This window comes from Mizuhopecten yessoensis, unplaced genomic scaffold (genome assembly GCF_002113885.1).
Source record: "Mizuhopecten yessoensis strain PY_sf001 unplaced genomic scaffold, ASM211388v2 scaffold10919, whole genome shotgun sequence".
Taxonomy (NCBI): domain Eukaryota; kingdom Metazoa; phylum Mollusca; class Bivalvia; order Pectinida; family Pectinidae; genus Mizuhopecten; species Mizuhopecten yessoensis.
In genome coordinates, this window is record NW_018408787.1 from 288,751 (window position 1) to 310,201 (window position 21,451).

Below are 21,451 nucleotides of genomic sequence, written 5' to 3' on the forward strand. Positions count from 1 at the left end.
TAGCGAGAGTCAGCGTTTAGTTATATTCCCAAATAAGGTGATTAAAATTAATGTTGCGAACAAGCAGATGTTTAGTGAAAGTAGATATTGCTTTTGACTGTTTAGTGAAAGCAGATAGTGCTTTTAACTGTTTAGTAAGAATACCAATTGATGTGTTACTAATTATCTGTCTGAATTATTATTTTAAAACTTAACAGTCGTTGATTTCAGTTTAACACCTGTGAGTTTTTGAAGTATGACTTAAATCGCAACAAAGAGCTGCATTGTTATCTTTGATCCCTAAATAAACCAAAATGGAGTCAGGCAAATAAGTTAGTTGTAGCAAAATATATTAATAAAACAAAACAAAAAAACAAAAAAAAAAGAAACATGAAATGTCATCGGAATGTCGAATTTTCTCGACGATTACTTAGAATATTTAATCATTAAGGTGTTTGGCATTTGTACAAAATACTTTTTTCATGAATAGACAAATTAAGATGAGGTGTAAATCGCACAAGTTCTAACCAGATTGGTGTCTGTTCCAAAAAAATGCGATCATGTCGGAAAATAATAGATGTATTTGTTATATTAACTTCCTAAATCAAGTTGTGTAAAACGCAAAATGTCCAATACATTCAAATTAGAAACCTGTATACAAAATGATCTTTCACTAAATCAAAATTCATAGTTTGCTTTATAGGAAGACATGCTTCATTAAAACAGCCTTGATTACTTGCCCCTGTGGTATTTGATCACGACATGAGGACATTAATCTGTAGCGACTATGCTGATTTAATTATAAAAACATTAATACATGTCGTCTTCTCCCTAACATATTTTGAACTTGTAATAATAGTTAAAAGTCCATACAATGAATATCTCGAAGTCGAGTTTAGATTGATATACATTTTGTTATACCTATGCATGTAACATCGACTTATTCATCAAAAATGAACGTATTATTAAAATTATGATAACACCAGTTTTGTGTTATTTAATACTGCATCACAGTCATGTCACATGTGATTAAATATCATATCACAGATGCTTATTCGCGTCATTGTCGATACAGCCATTCTCATGATATATTTGTTAGACTACAATTTCAACAATACTTACACTAGTGATGTCCTGATATGACAGGATCTTCACCTTACCGCTTAGTCGTCCTCATTGACGTGTACATGTACTAGCCACCCCTCTTTGTTCAACCCCTCTTTCTGTCGACCGACCTCGGGTTTACCATCTGATCTAAATGGTACAACGTTTTACAAAACCACCAACAAGCGTATCAACGGAGGATTGAGTAGGATCTATATTTAGACGTTTTGGAATTTCGGAGCTATTAATAGCTGTAATAGGGATTTTCAGAGTTTACTATCTGATGACTATGCTGTTGTCTGGTATTTCCACTCTCAACACAGGTGATTGGTCAACGTCATTAGACACTTCCTTATAACTCAGGTCGAAGAGATTCTGGCTTATAAGTGGGCGCCACACAGAAGCAAATATGGGGTAAGTTAACTATGTTTAAAACAGTATATCATAAGTATGCTTATGCTTATTAACACTTAAAGTTGAACACTACTTCACTACTAAAGTTGATTTAGAACATTATTTAAAATTATTTTTTCTGAAAGAAATACCATAAAACATAATTTTGATCTGTATAAATCGTTTTATTTAGACATACGTACATGGTTATAATAATGAAATTCGTACGTATTCGCTTTACGAGAAAGATTTTACTCGACCTCCTTTCACCTGTTGATTAAATCCTATCTAGGTTTGATAGTAAGATGATGGTGTTGTTATTAACGGAACAAGAGTTCCGATGGACATTGTAATTTTTATCTACAATTAATAAAACCATCAAAAAAATGTTTTTTTGAATGCGATATGAAATCGTTATTATTACTGTTTCGAAAACGAGAGTAAGCTACATAATTATTGCTAACAACATAGTCATTTTCACCCCAAGTATTTACAAACATGTATCTATATCATATGGATTGACCCCCATAACGTACAAATTTCAAATCCACAAAGGAAAGAATTAAAGCAATATGAAAACTTTTACACATCATTTCTTAGTAATATCTATGATGAATTTTAAATATTTGCACCTTTTTGATAAAGTTTAAACACATTCTTTTTGTTAAAACAGTGTCATCTGAAATAAGTTGCTTTTATTTATCACTGTATCGCGAAATTAGGTACAATGAGTCTTTTTTCTATTTGTTCAGTAAATAATGACTTCTTAATTACTAGTCTATATATCATTAAGTATTAGATTTTCAGTGTAACTGTTGTCTGGGTTAGAATTCTACAACGGGCATTGTTCAAACACTATTTTGTGTTCTGATATCATGACCCTGCTTTAGTAATTCAGATAAACATTTCAATTATAAAAATTGACAATGAGAAATAACATCAAAATGGAGAGAAAGTAAGACTTATGTACTGATGATAGAAAACCCAAACAAAACTACTTCATGGAGATGACGGATGTTGAAATTTTCGAAAACTTTAACTTTTGAAAATTATGTCACATCAATTAGAAGAATTAATGTCTAACCATGTAACAAACCATTATTTTTTCATACCTATCCGAAACAATCATATGAATATAATTAAAACATGTAAAGAATTATATTGAAGGTGGGTGATCTGGAGTCGTGTCGAAGATCTTGGCACACAACAACAGAGCGGAGAGTATTGGAACCGTCAACCGTGGCTCGACTACGGCGGAAGCTTTGTATGGCCTCTGGTTTACAAGGGCTATGGTAGGTATAGAGTCGCTGGGTAGGTGTGGGTATTAACATGTGTATACCCTGACACCCAGCTATCGTAGCCTCTACACACTTCGGTACATAACTGTACGTATGCTGGGACACTTGATCGACCTCAATATCAAACCCGAGTAAAGACCCGGAGCGCTGGTTTAACAATCACGTGTCACTCTAATAGGGGTTAAGACGTATGTGCACACATCGAGGGGTTTCAAGTATCCATATTAACTTCAGTCAACTTCTTTTATGGCTTGAACGTGTCGTTGTGAGGACACCTTAGTATGTGTATGAATATAATTTTTTAATAAAAAGTAACTTGTATGTCCCTCCTCAAAAGACATGAAAATACACTGTCAATGAATGTCACATAGAAAGTTGGCTTATATACATGTAGAAATTAGAAATAAAATGAACAAAATAGCACTACTGTTTTCAATATCAATAACTGATGCTTATATTTTCATTTGTTGTGTTCAATAATGTCGGAAAGTCGTTATGAAGTTGGTGATGCTGTAGGCTACATACCTAGTTGATATTTTTAACTTTAACTCACATTTTCATGTTCTTCAGCAATGAATTGTTAACAGACTTATAGTATAACAATGAACCACGTTTAATTGGTTGATGTAGAATCCAAACCTTTAGCTGTCTAGTACTTAAAAGTCATAGTAATATATATTATTACATATATATTATGGTTTCCAGTTGAGCACATCACTGATGCGTTTAATTTGGGTTATTAGCAATGCTATATATTGTAACCATAATTGTGTTCCATGTTAGATATTGATATTTCATTTTTATATTGATAGGATGATCCACAGCAGTGATGATCCATATTGTTCCAAAGGGACACCACGTGGTCTGTACATAGATGTAAGAAATACTCATTAAGTGTGTGTAACCTACTGTGACATATATACCCATATATATAAACATGGTTGGCGCCGGTAAAGCTCTTCTTAATTTGTTTTTATAAACAACTTGTCTGTGGTATTGGCAATATATCAAATACATTATTTTTTATACACAAAGCTTGATACATAATTAAATTCTTATTAGTTCAAGTAGAATTGAACATTTTATAGATGTGGCAGAATACATATAATTTGATGTTGATTTACTATCCCGTTGTGATAGGTTTAGCCGACAGATAGACGTGTGTACATTATACAGCAGTTATCGGTCAAATTTCGAACAGATTTATTGCCAAAAAATCAGCAAAGCAAACGAAGAGTTCTGCACATTATAAAGCTGTACTAATTGTTTTGTAAGTTAAATTTATATTTTATATAGCATTGCCAAATGTAACAAGTCATGTGTATTACATTAAAGTTCTTTTATAGGTGTTATTTACAGGATGATATTCAAGGGAGGTCACTCCAATTCATACACTCAAAGTACACACCAACTTTTATGTCTCACATGTCTTGTACCCGCAGCAGGAGGTCTACCCCTCTGACCGCACGTGGAGCTCTCGTGATTATCATACCAAGTACGAGGTCACAGATTCACTGTCAATCAAGCAAGTACTATTTATAGAACTAATCCGGTGTCTTTTGTGTTCATTGTTCACATTAAAAACATATACACTTTAAATACTGACCTCTTTTACATACCACTACTATGTAGGTATCACAGGTGGGTTTACAATAGACCAGGTTATTTGCCCCGAGGTTCTGAAAATAACTGTGTCATTCCCAGTGCTCAGGGGCCAATACACAGGTCCGTCGTACAACAGTCCAGTAATTAAATGTTTTCTTTCCCAACTATTGTTTCTTCGTAATCCATGAACAATAGTGTTATTTCGAATATGTAGATAATATTCAGAAATCAGGATTCGTTTGGAATGTTTGTTGGAACTATAAGAAAGTTTGTATATTTTTTTTATAGAAATAGTCGGGACTGTGTGTTAGGGTAAGAAGAACATAAATAAACAATTTGAAGCATTTTATAATCTCAGGAACACGAATATGCAAAAAAATATCCAATTAAAGGTCAAACAAAGCTTTATGGGAATAATAATTTTCGCATCTAACGAACCTGCCTGATTGAATTGTGTCAAATAGGTCAGAAACCAAGGTCTGCAGTACAAAACAAGATTCTAGTGCAGTCTATTTATATCTACAGTTACTGTCAGGGTCTGTAACAAACAAATATATCACATACCCTCGCTGGTTGGCAGCTGAATTATTTTACCGAGAATTATATCAAGATTACTCAACCAAATATGGCATGACAGCTTTCTATCAAATGTATAGCCCGCCCCTTTTCCAGGTACACGGCATAGACCTGAGAACACTTTCTGGAAATGTCATGTAGGACATGATATTTCTAAGAATCGACTCAGCATCATTTTCTCTTTCTATCATATTTGTGGGTCACGTTCCATCTATAGTTTACTCATAAGGGACAAATACATATGAAAGAGTTCACATTCCGAGAATATACCTATGTTCACCTCATTCGTACACTTCAAACAATCTGTCTATAAATAAAATTTGAGCTGTCCTTGTATCACATCCAGTACACTGAATTGTATAGTACTTGTGGACCCTGTGTATATGTTTGTATTTGTGGTTTGTAGGGGAACCGCGGCTAGACTGCAGCACTACGAGAGGGAAACCCCCGTTTGTTAAAACAGCATGTGGTAACTATTACCAAAATGGAAATACTACCTGAAAATCACCTTAGCAACGAACGTGCACTGTGTAGCTCCATGTCAAAGGACAATGGTGGACACGATCGCGAGGATGTAGAAATGCAGTCAGTGGAAAATTGTAGTAGCTGTGCAAACTGCAGGCGTAGGTACAGGAACCATATTTTCACCTCGTGTTGTGTGTGTGTCGTCATCGTGGCGATGTGCTGCATCATTATGGGTTACAACAATCACGCATGCGCACTGACAATGGACAGTTTGAATACTAGATTTCTAAATATTGACAAACAAATCAGCAGACTTCAGAAAAAGTATTTTATCGCAAAAGTTTCAAAAGTAATGGCAGATCGTTCCTCCTTCATTAGTCGACAAGAAATGGTAAGATGGTCTAATGATTGTGGAAATAAAACTGTGTTTAATTGTTTTTATAGGAACATCAATATCCATCAATCAAAATTGTCAAGGGAGGTTATTCCCCATTTCTCAGACAAATGGAGATAAACTCTATTTAAAGAAATTGTCAATTTTATTTTATTATTTTTTCCATATGCTTTTACTTTATTCATTAATTTTATCTTATTTTGCAAAGGAGGATAACGAAAATGTTAATGGGGACAAAATGCAACCACAAGACAAGGCTTTGGAAACAGATAACCCTGGTGAAGTGAACATTGTCAAAAGGTCTGCAAACAAATGTCAAAATGTACAAAAAGGGAAAAAGAGGAAGAGGTGCTTGCGAAAACAAGAAAAACAGCAAAAACGCAGGCATACCGGACAATCTTTGGTAAGACTGGTGCAAAAGACTGTACACAAAACCGTGGAGCAGGCTGTAACAAAAGCTATGAAAAAGGTAGACCGTAGATTTTAAAATCTGTACAGAATCCTAGCTGAAAGATGAAAAAAGAATAAGAAATCATAAAATCTTTTTGCGTTTTGCAAACAATAGCATGCCTATTTGAGACAACCCGTCTGTAAATATACTGATACTTGATTATATTTCTACTTTAGCTAGAAATACATCTAAGAAATATTTTTAATGACGTCACGATTGAATGATATTATTTCAAAGAAAATCAGCTTCCGGTTTCATGCCGATAGATTTAAGAGTATGTACTTAGCTACTGATCCCCTTTTGAAACATGTTTGGCTCATAAGTAATACTATTGGTAGCATACATGGTCTGATAAAGGGAGGTAAGACTCGAGCAAATTGAATAACTGTCCAGAAGCACGGTGTCCAATTCGCTGAAGGATCATTTCCCTTCACCAAGACATTCAAGGTAACAAAGTAACTTCGATCTCTGGTTTTTAGCTCACCTGGTCCAAAGGACCATGGTGAGCTTATGCCATACCGCAGCGTCCGTCGTCCGTCGGCCGTCCGTCAGCTTTTCCTTTAAATCACTACTTGTCATGAACGATTGAGCTGATTTTGACCAAATTTGGTCAGAAGTATCATTAAGGAGACGGGGAATATATTTTGTATAAATGGTGGGTCTGGCCACCTGGGGGTTAAAGGGCTGGGCCCAAAAGGGGAAATATAGCAAATTCTTTAAAATCCTTCTTCTTCTATAGGAATGAAAGGATTTGTTCCATATTTTGTCTGAAGCATCCTTGGGTGAAGGGACACCAATTTTCTATGAACGGTGGGTCTGGCCCCAAGGGGTCTGAGGGGCGGGGCCCAATAGGGGAAACATAGCAAATTCTTTAAAATCCTTCTTATTCTGTAGGAATGAAAGGATTTAGTCCATATTTGGTATGAAGCACCGTGGGTCAAGGGACTCAATTGTATATAAGCAGTGGTTGTGGTCTCCAAGGAGGCAGAAAGGTGGGGCCCAATAGGGGAAATAGAGGTACACCTTTAAAATCCTTCTTCTACCATAGGGATGAAGGGATTTCTTCCAAATTCGGTCTGGATGATCTTATGCAAAAGGGACTCAAAATAAACAGTGAGTGTGGCCTCCCTTGGGGCAGAAGGGCAGGGACCAATAGGTAAAACCTAGCAAATTCTTCAAATACATTCTTCTTCTGTACGAATGACAGGATTTTGTCCAAATTTGGTATGAAGCATCCTTAGGTAAAGGGGAACCAATTTTTTGAAAAACGATGTGTCTAACCCCCCTGGGGGCCGCGAGGCGGGTCCCAATAGGGGAAATAGAGGTAAAACATTTAAAATCCTTCTTCGACCATTGGGATTAAGGATTTTATCTTATTTAGTCTGGAGCATCCTTGAGCCAAAGGGACTCAATTTTTTTTTTTTATATAAACGGTGGGTATGACCCCTCTAGTGGTGTAGGGGTGGGGCTCTGTTTGAAGTTTGTTCTCGCTATTTCTCAAGTACTGGATGGATCTTTCTGAAATTTCATATGTGTTTACAGCACCTACCATTGAGTGCTATATGTTTACTTCATACCAATTATTTTAAATATATTCAGGTGAGCGATACAGGCCCTCTTGGCCTCTTTGTCCTTTTTCTTTTCTATTCTGAATTTACGTCTATTCCCCCCCAAATGCGACCTTAGTAATGAACGTGATAAATCGTAATAAAAATAGGGAATTAAAATAACAACGGTACCTTATGTGTTGTATACTGTTGTTATAATTATAATAAATAATAGAATAACTTGACTATAAATTCAGTTTTACCGTTTATTCTGAAACACAATATTTTAAAGTAATGACATCTCAATTTTAATCCATTTGTAGTGAAACATGATTTGTTTGTCATGTTGTTGTTTTTCATTTTGTTGCACATATGTAAAATATAAGTTTGAGAGAAGACAAGACACAATTTGAAAATTGATAGAAACAGATTCATGTCAAACCCACCTTATCTTATGTTGGAAATTAACGCATAAAATCGGATGCCTTTTGTAACAAACCTGGTTGTTTGGAGTTTGTTAAAGTTTAATTATTTAAAATTCCTTATTTATCCGATATAGCATTGTTAAGCAGGAAAACAAAGCCTTTTTCTGCACTTACAATATTTTTTTTATTATATGCACAGACTTATGAAACGATATTATTGAAAAAAAGCCTAATTAGTAAATAGAATCATATCGATAACATTTATAAACTTTTGATCAGAGAACGACTTTGCTGTCTTGTGTCAAACAGTTGATTTGTAGATCGGGGTTTCAGGTCCTATTTATGCATATCTAGAGTAAGATAATTGGTCCAAATAGATTACAATATTTGGCAGAATACCACAAACAGTATATTGACACGTTTGAAGATAAAATGTGTCAGTTAATGTACAATCAATGACATCTTTTAACTATGTATTGTCTACCTATTTTGAACAAGATTACAAGAAACAGAAAATATAGCAATGTATCAAGATAACCCGACATCATCAGCTGATCAAACCTGCTTGTTTAATTACGAATATAAAAAATGGCACCGCCTATTTATATTTACGAAAGGTAGACAAATAGAACAATTCAGATTAAACAATACCTTTCAAAATAACTATTTATGGACACGATGGATCCTTTTTTTGTGAAGTTTCTTAAACCACTGAAACAATACAGTTAGTGACAATGTTATCGTCAATGTCTTCTAGATAGCTTCGACACCGCAGTCGAATCCGTGTCAGGATGCCTTTAAATGTGTGCACACATAAATGATAAGATCTCTGAATTAACGATATGGACACTCGTTAGTTATCACGGTGTCGTCCTTCATATGACTAGTGCCTGGTTGTACTTTAATAGGCAAAGGCAGCTCGCCATCTGATTGGGGGGAATGAGGTTATACATAAGGAGGAGATTAAGTGATGAAGCAGTTGAGCTGAATGAAAACCGATGATATTTATATTTCCCTATTTGTAGAAGACATAAGTTGCGAACGCAGAAGTAACCTCAATTTAATTATCAACTTGATGATTCTGTTCTATTGGAAATTCTTAATCGAAATAGATGTTTGTAACCATATTTAAAAAAAATGTAATATAGCTGTTAGCATTGAACAAAAATGTATATAGTTTTATCAAAAATCATCAAGCCGTATAAAAATAAAGCGTAATGGATAAAAAGAAAACAACATAGTATAACATTTCTTATTTTAACCATAAAAATAATATCAATGTTTCTATACTTAAAGAAAAAAACACATTTCCCATATTTCCATAAAATAAAGATGTACACTCAGACCTCCAAGGATTTTTTTCCCAAATCTAGGCCATGCCTTTATAGATCGCCCAAAGTTTTAGAAGTATCTGGCCACTTTTACATTAAAACACTATGCCTATTTTGTTTCGGAACTTTCCACAACATCGGGTTACGTCCATGCCGTTTTAGATCGCCCAAAGTTTTAGAAGCATCTGGCCACTTTTACATTATAATACTATGGTGTTTCGGACCTTTTCACAACATCGGGTTACGTCAGGTGTGTGAAATGTCCATGATGTGTCTTTCTCTTTCTTCTAATTTCTCCTGAATTCCTGTTCGAATCATCTTATGTAACGGCATAAAAAATATTTAAAATAAAATTCATAATAAAAACACACACACCAACAGCCGTTGTGTTATTGGTATCATGATCAATTTGGCACGGTGACACAAATTTATCACAAACATGAGCTAATCATCTTTATAGTTGTGCTATTTCTCTTGTTTATTTTAAAAATCAGGACTTAAATCGATTTTTTTTCGAAAACTTGTCGGGAATCTTTTATATAGTTACGAAAATGTACATAATATATGTATATATTATCGATATGTCAAACACGATATAAAGATTAGATACGTGCGAATAAGTAGAACGCCGGCCACCTATGTACACGAAATCAATCACCTACATACCGTTCAATGCTTAGTATGCTAAGGGGGCAGACACATAAAATTTGATGTAGACTATCCAATTGTTACTGACTTTAACAAGTACACGGGTATGGGGTGGCCATGCAGCCTTGAACTAATTCGAGATGGTCGTACCTAAAACCAGCCACGCTTCGTTGAATTTTAAACAAAATAAACTACACATGTATAGGTTTCCGAGGGGCTTTACAGCCTTAACATGTTAGATCGCTGATTGGATTATGGGTCGGCCAATCACTACAACTTCCTGGTCCTCAATCATGACTCATCAGCTACTCTGGGTGAATACATAAATAGAAATACAGCGAACGCCTCTCAATAAATTCAAGATATACTAAAGCAGTAAGCGTTAAATAGAATAGCGCACATGTGCACGTTTTGAACATTAACTTTTGTCATAATTAAGAAGAAAAAAAACATGTAACCGAATTCGGTGTAATATTTGTGTGTTTTATTGAGTAATTTAAAAAAAAAAAAAAAAAGAATTCCGGGCAGATTTTCAATAAATTGTAAAGCCAACAGCTATCCCTAACGATGTGGGTATAACGTCACAATTGCAATGATGTCATGATTTATAATCTAGACTTATGATTTCATAGCTCACAGCTGACGTTGATAAAGTGGCAATTGAGAGCAAATGTATATTTCGTAACGTAGACTTAAACTTAACAGGTTATCGTTGTCCTTGTTACTTAAGTTTTAAGTTAGAACTGTGTCCTTTTCTATTGGTTAATAAACGCCAGCGTGTGTTATTGCCGAGAATATTCGTTTGTTGTAGTAATACACCGTTTGTCGATCAATTCACTCAGCATCCATACTCTCATAAGGGAACAATGAACAATTATATACCAATACCTTTCTACCTGTAACTAACAGTTTACCCATCTCTGAAACATCACGGAAACAAAGGCATTAATCCAAAGGAATAAAATCACATGTCACAATTTCCACGTCATTGTGGAATTCAACCATTTGAATGTGAAACTGTATGACAAAGGAAAAAAACGTTGTCCGCTCGTCCATCCACGCCCTTCAGCCATACGATTAGAATGATATACCTGAAATCTCAATGTATAATGCAGACATTCTCCTCTTTTCCCGTTCCAGGAACACGTCATTACCATTTCTACGTATTTCATGAATGCCTGTAGTTCATGTTATTACACCGAATATATACCGGGGAGATTTAGGCAGTTCACACAAAATAGTCCACAAAAGACAAAGGACGCAATAGCTGATATCTGAAAGAGACAGACAGGTTCCGGTTGTGTAGGTGTTAATACCTAACACGTGTATCATTCTGGAACACAACTTTCGACTGCATTCTCTTATAAAGGCTTTCATAATGACGTCCCATTTTCTTTGATCTCTCCTCACATGTTTCCTATCGGTTTCAGTTTTTGGCTGTGAACGCTGGTTTAAAACACCTTACTTTTGAATTTACTTTGTAGCAGGTTTTTTTTCTGTTGAAGCCATTCATGGGTGTGAAGTTGTCATACAGCATTTTTTCCATTTTAACTTAGTTGGGTTTTTATATTTTACTATCATTTTCCAATTAAACCTTACAATACATGGACGTTGACGCTGTTCTATATCTTTTCTTCGCAAAGAGACTTGGGAGGTTCTTTATTGTGTACTATTTTCTGTTTTACCTTTCTTTGAAACTGTTTTACCTTATCACATAACCCTGAATGTTTGCGATAACTCATGCTAAAATCTCCCCATCACCGTCAAATATTCAACGTCGGTATCATAGCTCAGTATTTGTTATCTTCAGCAGAACATCACAGTGTCATAAAGATAGAGATTGTTTTTCATGCGACAATTTCCAAGAAACTGGGAGTTCATTGCATAATGATAGCATGCATAATCATTCTTTACAAGCGGGACAACTTCTTAATTCCTTACAGCATATGATTGATACCGATTACATAATGTTACAAGCAAAGGGACAACATGTATTTATGGCAGTCTTTAAATATATGCAATGGCTAAAAAGCTAGCAAACGTATAACAGCTACAGGAAACATAAGAAAAGGAGGAGGATGTAGCAAAATTAAGCTGATAAGCATTTTATGGACATGATAAGTTAACTGGAGGGCTAAGCTTAGAGATTATCGTTTCAGTAATAGGGAACACATCTCACTTCTCCAAATGGTTAGATACAGATCCTGGTAGGTCATTTATGTACCCGTTTGTAAACTGATAGTTTAACACTTATATATTTGTTAAACCATGTTACTCTTATATTTTACAAAGAACATATTCGTGTTGATATAACTCAATAATCAAAGCAAGGTTTTCATTGAAATAACAACATTGATTGTGACGTCATAATTAAGTTCTTTGCCTCTCGATATTCTATGTACCTTTAACACAGCATGATGTTTGCCTTTTGTGAATGCTATAAATGGAATTTCATGTTTTTCTTGTGACGAATGCCATTGATGTTTCAATTTATAAAATGTCTTATTTTCACTTTTCTATTTATGAATATAAACAACAGGTTGTCACTAGAAATACAGATTAAAGAACAAATAAGAACGATAAATTTAAATGAACGTAATTAAGAAATTCAAACACAATATCCGTTATACTGCACCATATCGTAAATTCGTGTATCTACGACTTAGCAGTGGTAATAAAAGTAAACAGATAAATAACCATAGGTCTGAAGTGTCCCTAAATATGTGTAGAAAATAGCAAATAAGGCGTATGCTTACACAGTCATTGATCTAGAAACTTGCTGTGTTGATAATATATTACTGATTATAGTGTGCACATTATAAGGTAGTATTACACGATTACACATAATTACTTTCTGCCTTATATTTTTTCACGTATAGGATATGTTAGTTGCTATTATGTCAACTTTAAAGCATTGCTACCTTTTAGTTTTTATTTTGATGTTAATCGAAACATATGTGTGTTCTGTGCTTAAAAAATGCCATGCGATTCCTAGCGATGACATACAACTGGTGTTCATAGGGGAAAAGGAGATACACTCTTAATTTATTTTAACTTTTGTTTTCTCAGGAGAAATACATCTTTATAATATCTGGTGCATAGAGCGACATAGACTTACGTCACAAACACAGCGCTGCTATATAGGCTATTTGTGTAATCACGTTCTGGGAAATAACTGTGTTTATGTTATAAATAGGCTTTTCTCCTATCGGAAATATGACTAATACCAGTTATAACACGTTATATGCGCGCGCTTATATACAAATATATTAAGTGGAATGCAGGTCATGTTCGATTTGTTATGGGTACTAGGAATACGATATCAAATGCAATGAGTAGTTTTGTAAAAATATAAAGTTATGTTTGTCTTAAAACCACGAAATGTTTGACCGAACAAAATCCAAAATATTCATTAAAATATCCATATATTGTTTAATGGTCTAATTTAAAGTCAAATATATTAAACTTGTGTGGTTTTGTATGTTTAGCATTCGGTACTGTTGGTGCATTTCGAAGGTGATGGGAATGAACATTATCCCCAGGGTAAAACCACTTACTGTCACTATTAGTTTTGCTGTGCTGTGTGGTAGATTACAGGTTTATAAAGACAGACATTCAACACGAACCAGTAGTTAAAGTAGATAGACAGGTAGTTAATAATGTGGTCAAAATAAACAGGTGGTCACTATCGAAAGAGGTGATATCTCAGACAATTAAACTTGAGTAATAGAAAGTTGGGTTGTAACAGTGTTTTACTTGAGTTTCAGAAAGGTGATCTGAATAGACAGGTGGGCTGTAAGACTATCTAACTTGACTTATAGATAGATGGTATGTACGACTATTTAACTTGAGGTTCAGATAACTGGTCTGTAAGACTATTTAACTTCAGTAATAGACAGCTGGTATCAGGAAGTATTTAACTTGAGTTTCAGTTAAGTGGTCTGTCAGACGACTTTACTTTAGTAATAGACAGGTGGTATAAACAATATTTAACTTGAGTAATAGACAGGTGGTATACAACAATATTTAACTCGAGTAATAGACAGGTGGTATACAACAATATTTAACTTGAGTAATAGACAGCTGGTATACAACAATATTTTACTTGAGTAATAGACAGGTGGTATACAACAATATTTAACTCGAGTAATAGACATGTGGTATACAACAATATTTAACTTGAGTAATAGACAGGTGGTATACAACAATATTTAACTTGAGTTTCAAACAAGTGGTCAGTAGAACTAAGTAGTTTTTGATACCACCTTTCTATTACTCAAGTTACAGGTGGTCTCTACCACTGTTATTCCTTGAGTACGAGACAGGTCGTCTGTAAGACGAGTTAACTTGAGTAAGAGACAGGTCGTCTGTAAGACGATTTAACTTGAGTAATAGACAGGTTGTCTCACGACTTTCTCACTTTAGTTTTATACAGGTGGTCTTTAAGACTATCTCACTTGAGGTTCAGATAAGTTGTCTGTAAGACTATTAAACTTGTGGTTCAAATAAGTGGTCTGTAAGACTATTTAATTTGAGGTTCAGATAAGTGATCAGTAGGACTATTTAACTTGATGTTAAGATAAATGATCAGTAGGACTATTTAACTTGAGTAATAGTCAGGTGGTAATAAGAATATTTAACTTGAGGTTCAGATAAGTGGTCTGTAAGACGATTTTAGACAAGTGGTCTCTACGACTATTTAACTTGAGTCATAGACAGGTGGTCTGTTAGACTTTTTCACTTGAGTTTTAGACAGGTGATCTATCAGATTTGTTAACTTGAGTTATAGACAGGTGGTATCTCAGTAATTTTTTGTTGTTTCTATAGGACATTGTTTTAGTCTCTACGGATGGCTGAACGTTAGCTATGGACAGGTGGTTGAATTAGACAACTGATCGCTTAGACAGGGTATATATATACTAGTATAAATAAGTTAGGTTTTAAAGGACAGATAATTAGGCAATCACGACAGACAAATAGAGTATAAGGCTGATTTTACTGGACGCATATGCGGTTGTCTCTAAAGAGAAGTTGTCTCTGTATCTGAATAGGACATGACATTACGTAGGCTATAAGTCACGGGTTAGACTGGATATTTATTACAGCAAGGTATTAAGCCTCACTCTGTTGACGGATGCAATTTTAAGTTTGGTTTTATTTTGTTTAACGTCCTTTTAACAGGTATAATCATTTAAGAACGTGCGTCCGTACGTATTGTGGATGCAATATCAGAACTATTACCGGATCACATATTTTAAGTATCCTCATCAGACTGGATACTTCACATTCCGATCATTTTCAGTAAATAACTGTTTTCGGAAAAAAGAATAACAAACCAAAATAAAAGTAATGATGGGTTATTGAAAAATACTATAAATATCCGATTTAAAGAATTCCCTAGTATTACCGGGATCAGGATTTAGGAGGTTCCACAAGACCTGGCACAATATTGGCTATACAATATTGACAAAGACCGTGATGCTTATTGCAAAAGTAATTTTGATACGACTTTTATTTTTATTATGTGATCAAGTGTTTCAATATGTCGAAATTGTGTCAGTAGTTTATTATTTGTTTTAGCAGTCTCTGCTGTCAATGCATTTTGAAGGCGATGGTAACGAACACCGCCCACGTGGTAATGGTCTGTCAGAAGCACCTGTTTATATTTATATTTATATGGTACCGTATCACACTTCCTGTTGAGTCTTCTTCATCCGAGATCCAAATAAGCGGAAAGCGTCCCTCTTAAATATGTTCAATTTTTAATAAAAGCAATGTTTTACAGTTAAACGACAAGCTAAATTGAAGTGTCAATTAGTTGGGAAAATTACCGATAGTTAGTTTCTAGCAAGTTGTAACATTTCCTTTCATTTTTTTGTTTTTGTTTTTGAACACCAACGTTTCCAGTTTTGCTACTTAGGTGTATTACGCTGATACAAAATAATATACACAGAACATGAAGTGTGATACAGGATAACAGCACTAAACTGCTCATAGTCTATATCCATCCATGCTTGCTTATGTTTTACCATCTTTGTATTTAGTGATATTCACGACTTCAATGCCTTTGCCAAATCAACTAAACCCATAATTGCAAAATGGTTACATATCAATAAAAAGTAAAACCGGTACACTATCAGAAAGCTGAACTAAGGCAAAACACTGGCATACTCTTATGTCTGTTGCTTTTTCTTCTAGGGGAGAGGGATGTCGTTCATGCATTTTAAGGCGGATGATAACGAGGAACCACCCAACGGTAAATTTTATACCACTATACCAAATATAAATTAAAATATATACTATGCAAACGGCAAATAAAAAGCAACAACATGGAGTGTACCTCCTTTGTAGAGAAGGTAGTCGCAGTAGTGCAGGACTCACCCATCCAACTGTCTGTAGACATTGCTTAGGTACAAGATGAACTCACGATAGTTTACAATGTACTCTGGTAACAATCACTTCACGTGGCAAGATTATAGTGGTCATTTGTCAAAGGTTAAAGGTCTAAGGTCACAATTGACAACATTTCGGTTTGGTTAGGTTTAACTTTGTTTAACGGCTAGTTTTATTTAAGGACGTGCGTCCATATGTTTAGTGCATGCGTGCTTGCGTGTGTATATGCAGAGGACAGGGTATGTTGGAGTGCTTGCCTTCTTGTGATAGCGCGGATCTGATGCCGACTTTATAGTGCCATCTCACTGAAATACAATGCCGAAAGCACCCAGCACAGCATTCCTGCCGGTCACATTATACTGACAACGGTTGAACCAGTTGTTGCCATTCCCCTAAATGCTGAATGTCAAGCCGGGAATAGAAACTACCATTTTAATGACTTTGGTATGTCGCGGCCTGTGGACAGAACCCATTGCCTTCCTCACCTGGGTGAACGCTCAACATAAAGGCCAAACGTGAGGAGTTGCCAAGCATGGCGCTAGGAAATAAAAAGTAGTTGGAAGTAAAAAAACAATTAAAGATCCCAAATATTACAATGGGTGCAAGTCTTGAAGTAATCCATGAATATATTCATAGCAGTCCTTACAATCAGATAGGTAAAACATAGAGATTAATATTGATTATAGTAAAATACACATCAAAACCACCAAACAATACAAAAGCAATTAATCAGACTCAAGTATATTATATTCCATTAGTGAAACCATACCACATTTAGGTATTAAATGTTGTAAATGTAAAATACCGATGGATGTAAACTTTAGGGTCAGAAGTTATAATGCTGAACTTGTGCACTTTTAACTTAAATCTAGCCTATGGTATTTTGAATCCAACAATAACTATGAAACATTGTTAAATAAGGACAGATTAATAAGGTCAGAAAAGCATGACTGTCATCAAAACATTTACAGCAGGGAAGGAAGTACAGTTGTATCTGATGTCACGTATCACATTAAAATAATGTATTTCAGAAAATCACAGGAAACATACAATTCTGAACACAAACTATTTGTTTCGTCCGCATTATGATCAGCATTCCGACCACGCAGGTCCAGTCTAGTAGTCAATGAGTGCGATCGTTTAGGACCCATACATCCTTAACGAGTCCGCATGGGATAGGTGTGTCTTTTAATGTGTAGAAAATATATATTTATGCTGAAAAATTAAATTGCAGATGAAATGATTACGAATTCGCTCGCCATTCTTAACAACGAAATCTAAAAATATGCCATATGCACAAACGGCAATGCTATCTTCATGCATGTCTTTCATTAGAATAAAAAATATCTTTCCTATACAATGATATTATCATTCACTATAATATGACATTTACTTTTATCACTTGCCGTACAAGCACAATTGGTGACCATTATGTAATTATGTTGCTTTGCTTTATAAGAACCAAACCTTTTGACCCACGTAATGTAGCTTGTAGGCTGTCACACAATCATTAACATTGCCTTGATATGGCACAAAGTCATCACTAACCAAATATTTGTAGAATTCATATGCACCTCATAACTTTGCTTTGAGATCCAATTCTATCTGAAAGAAAAATGTTATCATTATTTTATTTGGTTTGAATAATTTCCACTGTCCATCTATTCGTGTGAATTCAGTTTGTAGCAGTATCTTAAACAAGAAGTTTAAGTAAATCAATAGAAAAATGTTATCTTATTTAATTCTCTTTCTGCAGAGAAAAGTTTAAAGCCTTTTGTCTCGAAACACGTAAAAAGTTCAAATATCAATACTGAGTAGCAGTTTGCTGTATATTTTGCAATTTATTTAAATTTAAATTCAAATTCCTGTATCTTGTTGTCACATGATGTAGCTATTCGGTTGTGTAAAACAGGTACGGTTATGCAAGTATATCGCACATTTTATTGCTTATTTCCGCGGTTATTAATTTACAGAGGATTTTGCAGGGAGATTCCACAAATGGCAGTATTCCGATTGGGCTTTTAAGAAAAAGGACCTGAAGGAAAAATTTAAGTTGATACACTCGACTGGAGATGTCATAATCAGTGAAGGGGGAATATACATGCTGTACGCTCAGGTAAAACATGGTCAATTATACCTCCAATAAACATCAACATGTCAGAGCATGCATATTTTAATGACACAAAATGCTGACTTCTTTTTGAGGAACTATTGCATAATTATGATGATCAAATTATAAATCCAAATTTCTATTGTAGAATCGTAAATAACAGCATAATAATTAAATGAAAATTGTTTACTTATATGATAAAACCTTTTATCTTATAAAACATATGTAAGACTATTCCGGCGTTGATCAGCGAGGGGAGATAACTCCTTAGTTATGAAATATTGTGTTCCTTTTTATTGAATTGTAGGTAACGCTGATGGGAAAACCAGATCAAGGTTTTAAGGTGGTTGTTCAGCGCCAAAATAAACAAAAAGATATTTTGTCGAAATGTATGATGAACTTCGAACCCGACACACAGGAAACTCCCATACAATCACGTCAGGAGGACGGGTATATCACGTGCTCTTCTGTTGGTGTGTTTAAACTAGAAAAAGGAGATAGTGTCTTTCTACAGCATACCAAGGACACAAATGTGAAAGCTGACTTTCGGGGAAACGCGTCTTTCTTTGGCTTTGTGAAGTTGGGAGATTTGTAACTGTGCACACATTTTATCCATAACACTTATAGGTTCCATGTTTGAAGTGATAAAACTGTTGTAAAGAGATGGAGTTTTTCTACAGCATACCATGGACACAAATGTGAAAGCTGACTTTCGGGGAAGCGCGTCCTTTTTGGCTCTGTGAAGTGGGGAGAGTTGTAATTGTGCACATAACACTTTACTATTCGATGTTCGAAGTGATGAAACAGATGTTCTTGACCTCGAACCTAACACGTTATCATATAAGAAGATAACAGTTTCAATGTAACAGCAGAGCGTTGTATTTGTATTTATAATGATATCGTTTCTTGATCTTTAAATATCCGTTTAATACCTTTAAACATGTGTAACAGTAGACTGTTGTGTGTTACTTAGCAGTAATATGTCCAATGCCTACATGGGATTTTAAAAGGAATAAAAATGTACGATGCCGTAAAATGTCACCTCAGGTTATTCTCATTGGACATCAATATTGAGTCGTGTTGACATTATTTTAACACAACGCTGTATTTTTTTCTGAATATGTTACCGCAGACAGCTTTTCAACTATTATAAAACTAATGTTGATTGCTCTACTATATATAGGATTATGTGTACATAATGAATACCATAAGTTAGGAATGGTACAAGTTGAACTCATTGTATTAGTGTGTGTGCAGACATATATAAATGGTACGAATAGTGTGGTATATATCTGCTGTTGGCAAATAATGTTTAGTTCTTATAAAAACGTTAAAAATGAATTCATCTTTGTTTATGTTTTATAAGGTGTACTTATCAAAGTGGCAATTGAGTCAAACCGATAGAGGGTTTGCTTCCTGGAATAATGCTGTTTTTATTTGTATAGGAGAGGAGTTACAACCGGAGTAATTAGGTTTTGCTGTCAATACTTGTTAATGTGTCGCCCTCACAAACAAAGGTTGGTAGACTGTAGATGAGCCAAAGAATCAATGCAGCTGTAGATAAAATACAGAAAAATGACAAGAAAAAAAATGTAGATCTCATGTATAACGATGGGGGTATCACATTTATGTTCGTGTCTCTCCATACGTTGACACAGAGAAACATCATTCACAACGCAAGGTGACGGGCTGACTGATTCTCAGGGATTTTAGTACAAGTACTTGTAGAATTATAGCAAGATTGTATAAAACATTTTAACTGAGCACATTTATGAGTGAGGTGATATCCTAATGTTATCATCACACCATACTGTAGCCCCGTAATAGACACTAAAGCTATGGGTTAAGTAGGTTACAGAGTGTTGTAACGTGCGTTGATCCATACAGATAAAGTGTAAACAACTATTTAATGAAGTTGATTAAACTGATAAAACTCTTGTAACATCGCGTTTAGGTATATTTTTTTATATAATACAACCTTTTTAAGTCGGGAACCAATAGATCTTTCGGTTCACACAGGTCTCATAGTCGAATGAGAGCTATAAGTGATACAGTTCTCGGATTGAGAATATATACAGCTTGACTGTGAGAAAAAGGTCACAGCCTAACTGATAATAGTTGACCTACTTAAAACACTGACGTGAAACATTTTAGGCAGATATTCACCCATGTGTTCTTTTAAATAAATAATTCACGTTAATTTAACAAAAAAAAATTTATGGATATATCTTTTTGTAAACCTGATTCACGTTTAAAGACATTTATGTCTAACAAGTATATAAACTGAGGGACAAACAAATTATCAATATACATGTAAGAGGGCAAGTGTTAGCGTGGATTGTTTTCCTCATACACCAAGTGTTGTGCTCGTATGACTTGACACTTTCGGGCAGACATCTACTGTTGTCCTGTTGGTAAACATCGTCCTTAACCTATTACGATAGCAAAAATAGCCATACAAACTATTTTTATACATGCTTGCTGCGCATAACATATGTATTAGAACTATTTTTAGATATAAAACGTACCTGATCACAAAACAGACTCCTTCATGTTATAACACCCTTTTGTGACAAATAATGGCGATTTTTAACGCTTATCAAAGTACAGATGCAGTTATATTATAGCTGTGAATTACAAGAATAGGGAATGTAACACACTATAATACCTTAAACCTAAGACAATCATTGGTGACCCCTTTAATCACCTCGTGTTGTAATTGTATTAACATT

At 34.7% G+C, this 21,451-nt stretch overlaps 1 protein-coding gene across 20 annotated transcripts; it reads left to right on the forward strand.

Annotated features, from left to right (window-relative positions):
- The first annotated feature begins 1,410 nt into the window (after nt 1-1,410).
- Nucleotides 1,411-20,537, forward strand: LOC110463616. 20 transcript variants are annotated; one of them, XM_021518367.1, is made up of 9 exons: nt 1,411-1,497; nt 2,644-2,768; nt 3,587-3,650; nt 4,220-4,299; nt 5,362-5,811; nt 6,023-6,283; nt 15,797-15,857; nt 18,583-18,725; nt 19,027-20,537. In XM_021518367.1, the coding sequence occupies exons 5-9, from the start codon at nt 5,440-5,442 to the stop codon at nt 19,312-19,314; spliced, it is 1,125 nt and encodes a 374-aa protein (XP_021374042.1). In that variant the 5' UTR covers nt 1,411-1,497; nt 2,644-2,768; nt 3,587-3,650; nt 4,220-4,299; nt 5,362-5,439; the 3' UTR covers nt 19,315-20,537. The 20 variants fall into 20 exon arrangements, with proteins under 20 accessions (XP_021374042.1, XP_021374047.1, XP_021374045.1 ...); XM_021518372.1 differs by lacking the exons at nt 1,411-1,497; nt 2,644-2,768; nt 3,587-3,650; nt 4,220-4,299 and having other exon boundaries at nt 18,595-18,725; XM_021518370.1 differs by lacking the exons at nt 1,411-1,497; nt 2,644-2,768; nt 3,587-3,650; nt 4,220-4,299 and having other exon boundaries at nt 15,797-15,851.
- The last annotated feature ends 914 nt before the right edge of the window (nt 20,538-21,451 follow it).